General features: G+C 43.9%; 1 protein-coding gene across 2 annotated transcripts in view; it reads right to left on the bottom strand.

Moving 5' to 3' along the window:
• PGAP1 (post-GPI attachment to proteins inositol deacylase 1) overlaps positions 1 to 13,614 on the bottom strand; it is a 484,659-nt gene that overhangs the window by 386,037 nt on the left and 85,008 nt on the right. For both annotated transcript variants that reach the window (XM_077448710.1, XM_077448711.1), the window contains exon 4: positions 10,334 to 10,505. In XM_077448710.1, the coding sequence (XP_077304836.1) occupies positions 10,334 to 10,505 (172 nt within the window). The remainder of the gene's footprint in view (positions 1 to 10,333; positions 10,506 to 13,614) is intronic.

Below are 13,614 nucleotides of genomic sequence, written 5' to 3'. Positions count from 1 at the left end.
GCTAGCGGATCCCTTGTTCCCGATACAAAGTTGTCGACTTTGTTGTTGAATCTGGACGTGAATAGTTCCATGTCCGGAAAACCCCATCTCTGAAATACCGCTAGGAAGATGTCGGGAAGAAGAGACCAGTCTCCCGAAAAGAATTGTTGGCGACTCAAGTAGTCCGTCTGCCAACTCTCTATTCCTGGAATGAAAGTTGCCAATAGGCAAGGAATGTTGTGTTCTGCCCAAGCTAGAACATTATTCATTTCTTTCTTTTTGGGCTGCACGACTTCTCGTGCCCCCCTGGTGATTGACGAAAGCCACAGCCGTGGCCTTGTTGGACTGAATCCTGACTGGACAGTCCCGTAGTCTGACCGTCCGAGATTCTAGGGCCAGACGAACTGCCCGAATTTTCCAAAATGTTGATCGGCAAGGTCTTCTAACCTGGACCATCTCCCCTGGACAGAATCTTCTTCCCGGGCTGCTCCCCAGCCTAGAAGGCTGGCATCTGCTGTTATCACTTTCCAGGGAACAGGTAGAAAAGATTTTCCCTTTTGCTGGATAACCACCAATTTAGGCTCTGACTTACGTCAGGAGCCAAGCGCATTTGGGAAAAAAGACGAAGGTCTGAATCCTTTTATTCCAGACCGACAGGATGGTGTTTTGAAGCAGTCCTGAGTGAAAACTGCGTGTAAGGGACAGCCTCGATGGAGGCCACCATTTCCCCCAACAATCTCCTGCCCAGCCAAATGGAAGGATTTTTCTTTGTTTTGATAAGTTGAATTAGTTCTACAATGGAACCGATTCTCGTCTGGGGTAAGAATACCTTCTTCTGTACGGTATCCATAACCAGCCCCAAGTACTGTAATCTCCTTGGTGGTTTTAAAGAGGATTTTTCAAGGTTGAGTAATCAACCCAGAGATTCTGCGATCAGACTCTGGTTTAGGCCTGAGACTGAATGATCTATTAAAAGCTCTTAATCTCGCTAAAGAAGGTGCCAGAATCTTTCAGAACACCCGTGGTGCTGTGGCTAAACCCAGTGGCAGTGCCACAACTGAAATTATGATTTTATATTTCAAAGCACAGACATTTATGGTGAGCGGGAAAATTTGGCACATGGAGATATGCATCTTTGATATCGATTAAAGCCAAAAACTTCCCTCCTTGCAGGATGGACACAACTGATCGGATTGTGCGAAAGGATAAGATGTTTAAGTGCCGATTCAGATTGTGAAAGCTTTGAATCAAACCCTGTGCACTGTTCCACTAAGGGAACCTCTGATATCACCGACTGGGATAACAGATGATCCAGAGCCAGAAAGACTTTTTTCTCTGGATCCTTGGGGAACATTTTCCCTTAGAAAAAACGAGGATACAGAAACTCTCGGAACTCTAGTCGTAACCTAGAGAAAAACTGCAGAAGCCACCCATCTGTCTTCACATTGCTCCTGACAGATTTTGAGAATTGCAGGAGCCTTCCCCTCACCCGAGCGAGCAGGGGCGCCCCTTCATGAGGAGGCTTTAGTATCCTGCTTTTTGGGCTTTCTGCCCCAAGAACCTCTTCTGACCCTGGTGCTGCCCTTGGGTTGAGGCCATTAAGACTGCCTAGAGGCTGATGCCCCTGGCACAGGAGAGGCAGCAAGATTAAAAGAGAAATATTTGAACTTCTTCTTTACTGGTAAGAGAGAGTTTTTCCCATTAGAGATCCTTTGGATGTACTTATCCAGATCGTCTCTAAATAGCCGTTCACCATGAGAGGGAAAACTGTAAGAGCTTTTTACACGGTGCTTTGGCTGATGAATTTTTCATCCACAGAGCTCTGCAAGAATGCACTAGTCCAAGCATAAGCCATGAGGCTTAAATGATAGAGTCTTTCCTAGCATCTACTGTGAAGCATAGTGCATCTGATATACCAACCCATTGCTGGGCCTGCTGATCAGGCAGAATTTTAAGTATCTCCACAAACTGTTCCTTAATGGACTGGTATACACCAATTGCAGCAAGAACTGGCTGCGCTACTGAACTTGCTAAAGACATATTGTTTTTAGAAAGAAGTTCCAATCTGTTGGATCCTTTAACATCAGTGCATCTTGCTCACGGAGGCGATTGCAGCATCAATTGCTGGAACCCCCCCATTTTCTTTCATAGAAATACTCTTCTATAGGAGCAAGTGTGGAGAATTTCTTGGGAGGATAATATTGTTTATCTGGATGTTCCCATTCAGATGGGGGAGGTTCTAAAGAACCCAATTAGAAGTGGGTTCCTCAAGAGCCTGCGCTGCAGGCAGCAAAAAGGTTGAGTAGCCTGTCTTGTGATGCTACTCCTTCCATATTAGGATCCTCAGAAGTATATACAAGTAGCTTCCAAATATTTGGGAAAATCTACCTGATCCCCAGCCTCCTGCACCTCAAGAGGGTCCTGAACACTAGATGGGAATCTGTTATGTTTAGCCCCAATATGGAGAGACATCATAGCATGGATCTTCTTTCCAAATTACAAATGGTGTTTATGCGACAGTTTCCCCTAACGGCTCAATCTGACCAGCCGCATCCCTCTCAGAGGAGGATGACATTCTTTTGGAAATGGATTTAGTTTATAGTGAAAACCATTGACCCCTTTAGAACCCTTAGAGGAGTTCCTGATCCCAATACCACTTATAGCCTGAAGCATAAAGCAGAGGCACTACCAGCAAAAGAATGTATACTGCTAGGCTATAGTCCAGCACCATTAGCTGCTATTAATCCTAGCCTGGTAAAGTATATATGTGTCAAAGGGAAATGCCTGTGTCACTAACCTGAACAAGCCATCCTCCTGCTCATGTGTCCCTCCACAGCCAGCAGCAGCTACACATACACAGCGCTTTAACACTTTCTCCACGTGTGGCCAGTGTCTGACGCCATTAGCCACACCCCCCGAGCAAATTATGCCCCCCCTTTCCTTTCAAAAGGAAAGTGTCTGCCCGCAAGCGGCGGCCTGTAAAACAGCAGACATGCGGCGGGGGGTAAATCCTCCGCTCAGCGGCCACGCGTTCTGTTCCCCCCCTTTTTTTTAAAAAAAAAAAGGAAACTGCTTTTAGTATATCAATCCCCCGAAGGGGAAAAGGACCAATATTGGGGGCGCAGGAGGAAAACCAGACCCCCTTTCTTACTCCGGAGGATCTGTTGTGGCCGGAGGAGAGGAAAAATGAAAGGCTCCTGCGCTGTTTCCAGCATCAGGTCGGTGAGTGCTCAATACAGCCCCCAGTGGTGACACATGGGCATGACAACATTATACATAGAAGGATAAATTTCTGAGAAAATCTCCCTTACCTTTTCCTCGCAGCAGGGTTATCGGAGATAAAAACCCAATCTTCACCCTTCACGGTGGGCTCCGAGGCCTTCAGGAATAGGGGAACCTCAAGTTACCCACAATACTGGACCTGCGACAGCACCCTGCCAGTAAAAACTTTATGGCCTTACTACCAAAAAGTACTGGATCCCAGGGTCCAGTTCTCTAAAGAGAAGCGTTTGCAAGCAAAACCTTGTTTATTCGGACACAAGGCCCGGGTACCAACCATTTAGCCTATGAAAGGACATAAGAACGGATCCGGTCAGCATGGCTAGCCCCAGCAGAGAAACTTCCAGTGGAGCTCAGCACAGCACATCTTTACTCGTGACCAACACCTTAGACACTAGCAAAAAAACTGAGGACTCCCAGTAGTGGGAGGGGTTTATAGGGAGTACACTTCTTGCCTTAGGGTGTGCCAGTGTCTATCACCTATCAGTGGCCCTATAACCCACATAGTAACTATTTTAGCTCTGTGTCCCGAGATAAGGAAATAAAAAATATAAAATAACACCCCTATTTGCACACAAACACATCATAAATTACAAAACTCTTCCTAAATTCCTTCTAAGGCCTTGTTCACATTGGGTATACTGAAGCGTACACCCATAGAGGATCGCGTTTACCTGCACAGGAGTTCTGTGCACGCAGTACTATTCCTGTCAATTGTGACACAGCAGCTGCAAGGACAGATCTGACATCTGTGTGGGTGTAGGTGCATGGCCCCAAATGCAGACAGAGTTCAGGGACATGCACCCAGATGGATGCAAAGTTGGGAACAGTGCATGCGATCATGCAGTCGCTGCATCCCAATTGATATGGCTGAGACAGCCTGCACAGAAATGCATGGAACACCTGTTAATTCTCATGCAGCTGCTGTGTATCAATTGGTGTCAATGGGGTGGCCCTGCATGGGGATGCACAGAACACCTATGCATCCCTGTTCAGCTTTACATGGTCTCACTGTAGTATGACTTGTGTGAACGAAGCCTTAGGCCTTGCTTATCTTGTAGTTTGGGAGCAGCAAAAATGTGCGGTTGAGCTGCGTTTCTGCCACCCGCTAACCACCCCCATGAGCTGCGATAGGCAGCAGAGGGGGTGTTTAACCACTGGCCTACCAGGCACTTTCCCCTTCATGCCCAGGCCATTTTTCAGCGTTCAGTTGTCGTGCTACACTGCACCCAAACAAATTTATAATTTTCTTCACACAAAGCTTTCTTTTGGTGCTATTTAATCACTGCTGTTTTTTTTATTTATTTTTGTAGAAAATAACACCAAACATTTTGAAAAAAAAAATGTTTACTTTTTTCTGTCAGTAAATTTTGTAACTAAGTAATTTTTCGCTTTCACTGATGTGCACTGATGAGGCGGAACTGATAGGCTTAAATGGTGGGCATTGAGGAGATGGCACTGATGAGGCACTAATAGATGGCACTGTTGAGGACTGATACAGCGGCATTGATGGGCACTGTTAGATGGCACGGGTGGGCGGTAAAGATGGGCACTGATGGGTGACACTGATGCCCAGCCCTGATAGGCAGCACTGATTGCCAGCATTGATTGGTAGCACTTGTGGGCACCGATTTGTGACACTATTTTGCAATATTGTAATCAGGGCACTGATGATCAGTGCCCCGATTACATTCCTAGATGTCCCCCTGTGTGGGGATGCTGCTGATCGGCTCTCCTCTCCTCACGCACTGTCAGCGTGAGGCAAGGAGCGCCAATTACCGGCACTTCCTTGTTCACATGTGACCGGCTGTGATTGGACACAGCTGATCACATGGTTAATGAGCCACGGACACAGCTCTTTCCAGAGAGTAGCACCGTGTCCTAGCAATGCGGTGTGGCCGCGGTCACCACGCACCCGCAGCCATTCTGGGACACCATCATATGACGGCGTCCCAGAATGACAGGCGCAATGCCCCGCCATCATTTGACAGTGGGCAGGCGGCAAGCAGTTAAATGCTGTGCCCGCGATGCTTTGCTCTCATGACACAGTTGATCAGACTTGTAGTGATGCCACCTTCCGAATGCTACACTTTCAAGTCTGAGGAAGCGACGCAAAGGCCCCGCAACTGCATGCAAATGCCTGCGCTTGCAGCGCATTTGTCTGCAAAAATGGGGTTAAAAAAGGGTGGTGAGGAGGCATCGAACCGCTTCCTAACCACCTTTCAGAAGCCAAATGGAGCATGATTGGGCTTCAGTGGCAAGGGAGATTTAGACACGTCTACCCTTACTAGGTTTTTAATGTTTAAGATTTTTTTTTTTATATCTTAGTATGTCTTGTAATTATTATATCTTGTAATATTTTTACAATTTTGAAGACCGTCCCTTTCTCTGCAACCTGGGCTGCACTGTAATGAATGAGATGAGAGTGAGAGACTGTAAAGAGACTGTGCAATTGCAGCCGGAAACTGCATTGGATCCACAGAGATCCGTGCTGGAGAAGAGGGGGTAAGAATTAGGGCTGGGGATCAGTGGTGAAGGAGGGGGGGGGAGCAGTGTGTGCGAGGTACAGAGGCAGCGTTCATTTTAGGTGAATAGCTCTGCTAATAAGAGCTAAGTTCAGCGCACCACACGTGGGATGCCATAAAAAATGAACAGAATTGCAGTACACCAACACACTAGCACATGTAACATGCATTGAAAAGAAGAGGTGACCAATACGCAAGCTAAGGGCAGCCAATCAGTGGGTAGATAGGTGTACTGCAACACATGTTCTTTGTAAAGTGACCCCACTACATACGCAGAGCCCAAGCCTAAACATTCCCTGTTTTTTCTTTAATAAGTATAGTGGGCCTGTAACAGTGTATATTTTTTAGAAGATTTTATTTGGCTAACAAATTATTTAGTTCTATTGGGATAGAAACAGTCAGGATTCTCCACCAAGCTGCCTTCTGATCTTTTAAATGCAATACAAAGGCTAGCCAGTTGAGCGCAATAGTGCAGAGCTGGGAATTCCTGTCTCTCTACTGGAATTGCTGGGCAACAACAAACTATCAAAATCCATTTTTGAAAAAGTCCTATTATTTTCCTTACTGGTAGTTGTAGGTGGATGTACCAGTTTATGCCAATCAGCCTGGTTTAGCACAAACATAAAAATGTGGCAAGTTATTAATCTGTGTTTTAACTGCCCAGTTAATTCAGTGAACTGGTAAAGCAGTTCAGTTCACTTTACACTTTCGCTTTATGCATATGGGATGTGAATAATACCCAAGTTGACAGCCCCCCATCTACTCACATCCCTGACTTAGATTAAAAAGATAAGTTCACCTTTTGGGAAAAAAATAGATGCACATTTTTTTTTCCCCAAAGGAGTCTGGAAAGAATTGATCAGGGCTGCAATGCTAGACTCCTTCAGACAAGCCCTCTGCTCGCTGTCACGGGGGTGGGGGAGGGGGGTCTGTAGCTGCTGTTACATGTTCCACACCAAACATTTTCCAAAAAGGTGTACCTAAAGGTGATCCACACAACTCCCCCCCACCCCCAATATCGTATTGTGCTCCTTAAAACAACCACAGTCATTTTCCAGAACGGCCTGTATTTTTCTTCGTAGACCAAACAATTTGTCTGGTAGTTTTGACTGCAACCTTTCTTGGTCTACCTAACCATGGCATCAAGAAATTCATCCAGAATTTTTCATATATTATGTGATTAAAAACAGTAACGACTGGCATATTTAAAGTATTGAACATCTTTTTATATCCTTTTCCCTCTTTACAAAGTTCCATTACCTTGTTAAGCAGGTCTTTTGACAGTTCTTTTCTGCTCCCCATGGCTCAGTATCTAGTCTTTTCATCCATGTGAGAGTTATTGACTATTTATACACAAACACTAATTGAAATTTAAAAAGCCACGGATGTGGGGAATTAACATTTAATTTCCATTTTGACCTGTGTGCCACCTTGTGTCTCTGCACCAAAGCCAAAAATTCCAGGATATGTAAACGTTTGATCAGGGCCATTTGGGTGATTTCTGTTATTAGGATTTAAATAGGAGCCAAACCAACTATGTGATAATACATTGCTTCATATGATCACTATCCTTAAATAAAAGGCCCATCTTTTCCAGTAACAACACTGAAGAAATGACACTTTGCTACAATGCAAATTAGTGCGTGCACAGCTTGTATAACAGTGTAAATTTGCTGTCCCCTCAAAATAACTTACACAGCCATTAATGTCTAAACCACTGGCAACAAAAGCGAGTAGACTCCTAAGTAAAAATGTCCAAATTGGACCCAATTAGCCATTTTCCCTCCCCAGTGTCATGGGACTCAGTGTTACAAGGTCTCAGGTGTGAATGGGAAGCAGATGTGTTAAATTTGACATTATCGCTCCAGGTCTCATAGTGGTGACTGGAATTTCCACACGGCACCTCATAGCAAAGAACTCTGAGGGTCTGAAACATAAGAACTGTTGCTCTACATAAAAAATGGCAAATGCAGCACGGTGAGCAAAACCATACAGCGGTTTAACAGGACAGGTTCCACTCAGAACAGGCCTCAACATGGATGACCAAAGAAGTTCAGTGCACAGCGTCATATCCAGAGGTTGTCTTTGGAAGACTGACGTACGAGTGCTGCCAGCACTGCTGCACAGATTGAAGGGTTGGGGGGGGGGGGGGGGGGGGTCAGCCTGTCAGTGCTCAGACCATATATCACACACTGCATCAAATTGGTCTGCATGGCTGTCGTCCCAGAAGGAAGCCTCTTCTAAAGATGATGCACAAGAAAGGCCACAAACAGTTTGCTGAAGACAAGCAGACTAAGGACATGGATTACTGGAACCATGTCCTGTGGTCTGATGAGAACAAGATAAACTTATTTGGTTCAGATGGTGTCAAGTGTGTGTGTGCGCGGCAACCAGTTGAGGAGTACAAAGACAAGTGTGTCTTGCTTACAGTCAAGCATGGTGGTGGGAGAGTCATGGTCTGGGGCTGCACAAGTGCTTACGGACACTGGGGAGCTACAGTTCATTGAGAGAACCATGAATGCCAACATGTACTGTGACATACTGAAGCAGAGCATGATCTCCTCCCTTTGGAGTCTGGGCCGCAGGGCAGTATTCCAACATAGCGACCCCAAACACACCACCAAGATGACCACGGCCTTGCTAAAGAAGCTGAGGGTAAAGGTGATGGACTGGCCAAGCATGCCTCCACACCTAAACCCTACTGAGCATCTGTGGGGTATCCTCAAACGGAAGGTGGAGGAGAGCAAGGTCTCCAACACCTACCAGCTCCATGATGTCATCATGGAGGAGTGGAGGTGGACTCCAGTGGCAACCTCTGAAGCTCTGGTGAACTCCATGCCAAGAGGGTTAAGGCAGTGCTGGAAAAAAATGGTGGTCACACAAAATATTGACACTTTGGGCCCAATTTGGACATTTTCACTTAGGGGTATACACACTTTTTTGCCAGTGGTTTAGACAATCAATGGCTGTGTGTTGCGTTATTTTGAGGGGACAGCAAAATGTACACCGTTATACAAGTTGTACACTCACTACTTTACATTAGAGAAAAGTGTAATTTCTTCAGTGTTATCACATGAAAAGATAATACAATACGTAGGTGTGACCCAATCCCTGAAGACCCTTTCAGAGTTTGCTCTTCCAAAGTAAGTGAAATGGGGGGCCGCCCCCCCCCCCCCTTTTAAAAATTGCAGCTCTTCTAATATCTGAAGGTTAGTAAGGGCCTGGCCCTTTAAATGCTGAAGAAGAAAGAAGAGGTTCTTCTTTGAGTCACAGCTGTTTAAGCCCTCAGTCTAATGTAGTGTAAGCTGATTCTTCTTGTCGCCATCTAGTGGCGTTTTCATGCACTGCACCTATGTGTGACAGACTTTTGGTTGGAACCAGCAGCAACTTTAAGTAATTGTATACCCTCATTTGTAATTTTTACCTACAGGTAAGCCTATCATAAGGCTTACCTGTAGGTAAAATTAATATCTCCTAAATCTGTACAGTTTAGTAGATCTTTCACTTTGCATGAAGCCGCTGACTTCAGCAGCACATGCGCTCTGAATGCCCGGCCGAAGGTCTAGCAGACGCTGCCGGACCTTGCCAAGAAGAAGACTCCCGCACGCATGAGTGGGAGTGATGTCATCATGGCTCTGGCCACCCACGTCGCCGGATTCACGAACCCGGAAGAAACGCAGAGGGGACTTCTAAGGTAAGCATTTCATAATGCGCTAGTATGCGGTGCATACCAGCTCTTTATGCCTTTGCCTTACAGTGTTTTTTGATTTTTGGTTTTTAGATGTGCGGGTATACAAGTGCTTTAATTCTACTGTGACAGAGGTGAATCAGGTTAGCTTTTTTCTGATCTCTATCTGAGCTCATAGGTCCTCAAGTGGCATGAGGGGTGGACTATTTGGGCCACTCGCTGTACCCCTTCTACCAATTATTTTTGCGAGGAGCCACTGGGTTCCCCTCACTTACATATGGTGGATAGCAAGTCAAGGAAGGGTGGGTGCCTGCGGCCAGGTGAACGAGTCCTAACAGAATGCAGTTTGTTTGCTGAAGACTTGAAAAGCTGTACAAGGATAACAGCCATATGTGTAGGCAATGGTGAAGCACTGTTAAGGTTCCTTGTTGGGTTGGCACTGCATCTTTGCAAAAAGATTTGGGAAATTGGTCTACTCAGTGCTGAAAAGTACTAGAAGATATTTATCCATCATCAGCAATAACACCAGGGGAGGTACCACATTGGTCCCAAAATCATTCTGCGGCAAGGCAATTAATAAAAATACATACAGCAAAAACCATTAGGAAAAAAAAAAGGGGGGGGGGCAATCTTTAGTGAAATGAAAAAGTACCTAAGAGAACTGTAGCTGTTTTAAAGGCAAAAAGTGAACTAATCAAATTTTAGTTTCATCTAGGTTTTTTCTGGTTGTGTACTTTGTAAGTTGTTAATTGATAAATGGGAATTATTCATTGCATTTTTTAAAGCATTCATCATTGCCTAAAACTTTGCATAGGAAAACACACACTAATGATTTGAAACCATGCTAAGAAATATCACTTACCAGTCAGGTAATAATCTATGGTCAACACTGGCATTAAATGGGGTGTAGCTTGAGTTATAATGAGATTTATCAGTTTAGGATTAAAAGTCTTCAATGTAAATAATGCTCTTGCAATAAGGCCGCCCATTGAATGTCCAATAATTATAACACTTTGCGGAGGAAATTCCTGATTCTGAAATCACACAAATGTTTAATACCTTTATGAGAACATCTGATGTAATTGCCCAAATGAACAAAGTTATACAAGATCTAGTTAGATTAAAATCCTATTGGCTATAAACAAGACAATGCTATTGTACAATATAAAACTAAATAAGGCATCAGTACATTTATGGTGGCTCATTTATCGATTTGGTAGAATATATACAGTATATAATATAACACAAAGTGTTGCCTTCCTTCATATTTTAAACTGAATAGGTAGTTTCACAAGGTAGGGGTTCACATATAGTTTAACCACTTCAATACAGGGCATTTATACACCCTTCTTGCCCTGACCAATTTTCAGCTTTCAGTGCTCTCACACTTTGACTGACAATTCCTCAAATCATGCAACACTGCACCCAAATAAAATTGTTATTTTTTATCCCCAACACAAACAGAGCTTCCTTTTGGTGACATTTAATCACTGCTTTTTTTTTTTTTTCCTTGCGATATAAGCCCAAAGAAATCAATAAATAAAAAAGGAAGACAAGCCAATATTTTTTAATTTAAAACATTTTCTAGTATCTATTGTAAAATTTTGCAAATAAGTCATTTTTCTTCATAAATTTGGCCCACAATTTATACTACTACAGATCTTTTAGTAAAATAGCCCAAATTAGTGTATATTATTTAGTCTGTGTGAAGGTTATAGTCTACAAGCTATGGTGCCAATACGTGGAAAGAAAATTAAAACGCATTTCTTTTACACAATTGTCAATTTATAAAGATATTTCGAACACATAGCATGTACATAGCAAAAAATAACACCCCAAAATACATTCTGCTACTCCGGATGGCAATACCACGTGTGAGACTTTTACACAGCCTAACCACATACAGAGGCCCAACATTGTAGTACCTTTAGGTGTTCCAGGAGCATAAATTACACATTTCTCTAACACTTATTACACTTTTGAAGGCCCTGCAGCACCAGGACAATGAAAACGCCCACAAAATGACCCCATTTTGGAAAGCAAACACCCCAACGTATAACCTATGAGGCATAAGGAGTCTTTTGAACATGTCATCTTTTTCTACAATTTTTTGGAAAATGTGGAAAGAAAATGAAAATGCAAAAAGCTGTCCATTTATACAATATTTCTAACACACCCCAAAATACATTCAGCTACTCCACCTGAGTAAGGTAATGCGACAGACGTTTACACAGTTTGGCCACATACAGAGGCCCAGCATTTAAGTAGCACCGTCAAGCGTTCTAGAAGCATAGAATTACATCTAATTTCCTGACAACCTATCGTTTTTGAACACATAGCATGTAGCATATACATACCAAGAATTACACCCCAAAAAGTCAAAAGGTCAGCAGGCGTGTCCCCCAGAGGTCAAAGGTGAAGAGGTCTGGCTGTCTCAGCCCCACCAAACTGTTCCGCCTACCCCAACTAAGTCAGGGCATGAACAAGTTTGAACACATAGAATGTACATACCAAGAATTACGCTAGGAAATAAATTCTATTGAGGAAAGGGTAAACAAAAAAAAAAAAAAAAAAAAAAAAAAAGCATTTGTCCATAGAAATGGTCCAGGAAAAGACAGCCAGCACAGCCATATTATTTGTCCTGGTACACCGTTACCTGCAGACACTCATTGTACCGCTCTCCAGCCCTTCATAAACATACTGCCTCTTGCTACAGCTAATTATTTCCATAGTACAGGTAGCAGGCAGAGGTGTGGTCAGTTCAGTTCAGTTCATGCGGAAGGCAGAGGCATGATGGCAGATGATCAGCAGCAGACTAATGGCCTCAGTCAGGTAAGCGATGGGCACAGAGGCACAGGGGTAGAGGCTTCTCCCACCCAAATCCCTAAAACCTCCAGACTGGAATTACGAAAACCGGAGAAAAAAAAAAAAAAACATCAGGAAAAACAATTCTGGAGCCCCTCACATATGTGAAACCCCTGTGTACTACAGTAGCAGGGCAACAGATCAGTCCAAGCGGTAGGCAAAAGCATAATCAATAAAACAGGCCAGGGTCAGTTCACGTGCAAGCGGTCCAAACAGTAGGCAGAGGTTTTGTCGAAAAACAGGCCAGGGTCAGTTCATGTGGAAGGCCGCAGCATGATTATTTGAGGAAGCATGAAAAATGGTCAGCACAGATGGGGAAATGGTCAAAAATATGGGCTAATATTTTAGGGATGTGTGATCAAGTCGGAAGCATTCACCAATGCAAAGGCCAGGTTGGGAGAGACATTGGGGACAATGGTAGCTGGTATCTCTGAAATCCTCTTTGCTGAATACACAATATCTTTTTGGCATCTTCGGCCTGCTTCAGATGATGGAATGTTGACCTGGAAGTGAAGCTCATTAAGTTGGCAAACATCATCAGAGCAAAGGTTTTCTTTGATGAATTTTAGGAAGGGGGGGGGGGGGGGGTTCCGTGGATTTCGTGTTGATTATGTATGCATTATAAATAGCCAAATTAATTAGGTAAATTGTTACTTTCTTGTACCAGAAACAGGACCTCCTTATTGCCAAATAGTGCTGAAGCATTTGGTCACTGAAATGCAACTCCCCATCCCCCCATATGTAGAGATTATAGTCTTGGACGCATGTGGGCTTTTCAATGGGACCTCATATTCTTTGAACCACAACCGTAGTGTCATCATGGATGGTGGACATCATGTACACATTCCAGTTATCCTTCCACCTCAAGGCCAGCAAGTCTTTGCTTCTCAAAGTTGTTCCCCCCTTCTTGCAGTTTTTTTTTTGTGCACTATGGATTGTGCAAAGCAATTTTCTGTTCTTTCTGGAGGTTCCACAGGCAAGGGTTTTTCCAAGGTATAGGTGTTTGAAAAGGGGCAGGTGGTGTAATAGTTATCCAGGTATATGCGAGAACCTTTGTTCAGCAGTGGGTATAACAGGTCCCCATACAATTTTTCCAATTGTGCCCATGTAGGCCGGGGGCTGGAGCTGGGAATCGCTTCCTTCATATATTTATATTATATATACACATACACACAGCAGAATAAATGGGCATGTGGTGGATGAGGTTGGTGGACCAGTAGGCATGTCCTTCATTTTTTTTTTTTGTAAGCCCCATGTTTATGGTCCCATAAACAAATT

This window comes from Lithobates pipiens, unplaced genomic scaffold (genome assembly GCF_037356315.1).
Source record: "Lithobates pipiens isolate NorthernLeopardFrog02 unplaced genomic scaffold, aLitPip1_a1.2 Scaffold_22, whole genome shotgun sequence".
Classification (NCBI taxonomy): domain Eukaryota; kingdom Metazoa; phylum Chordata; class Amphibia; order Anura; family Ranidae; genus Lithobates; species Lithobates pipiens.
The sequence above is the reverse complement of the archived record's forward strand: the minus strand, read 5'-3'. Positions and strand labels throughout refer to the sequence as shown.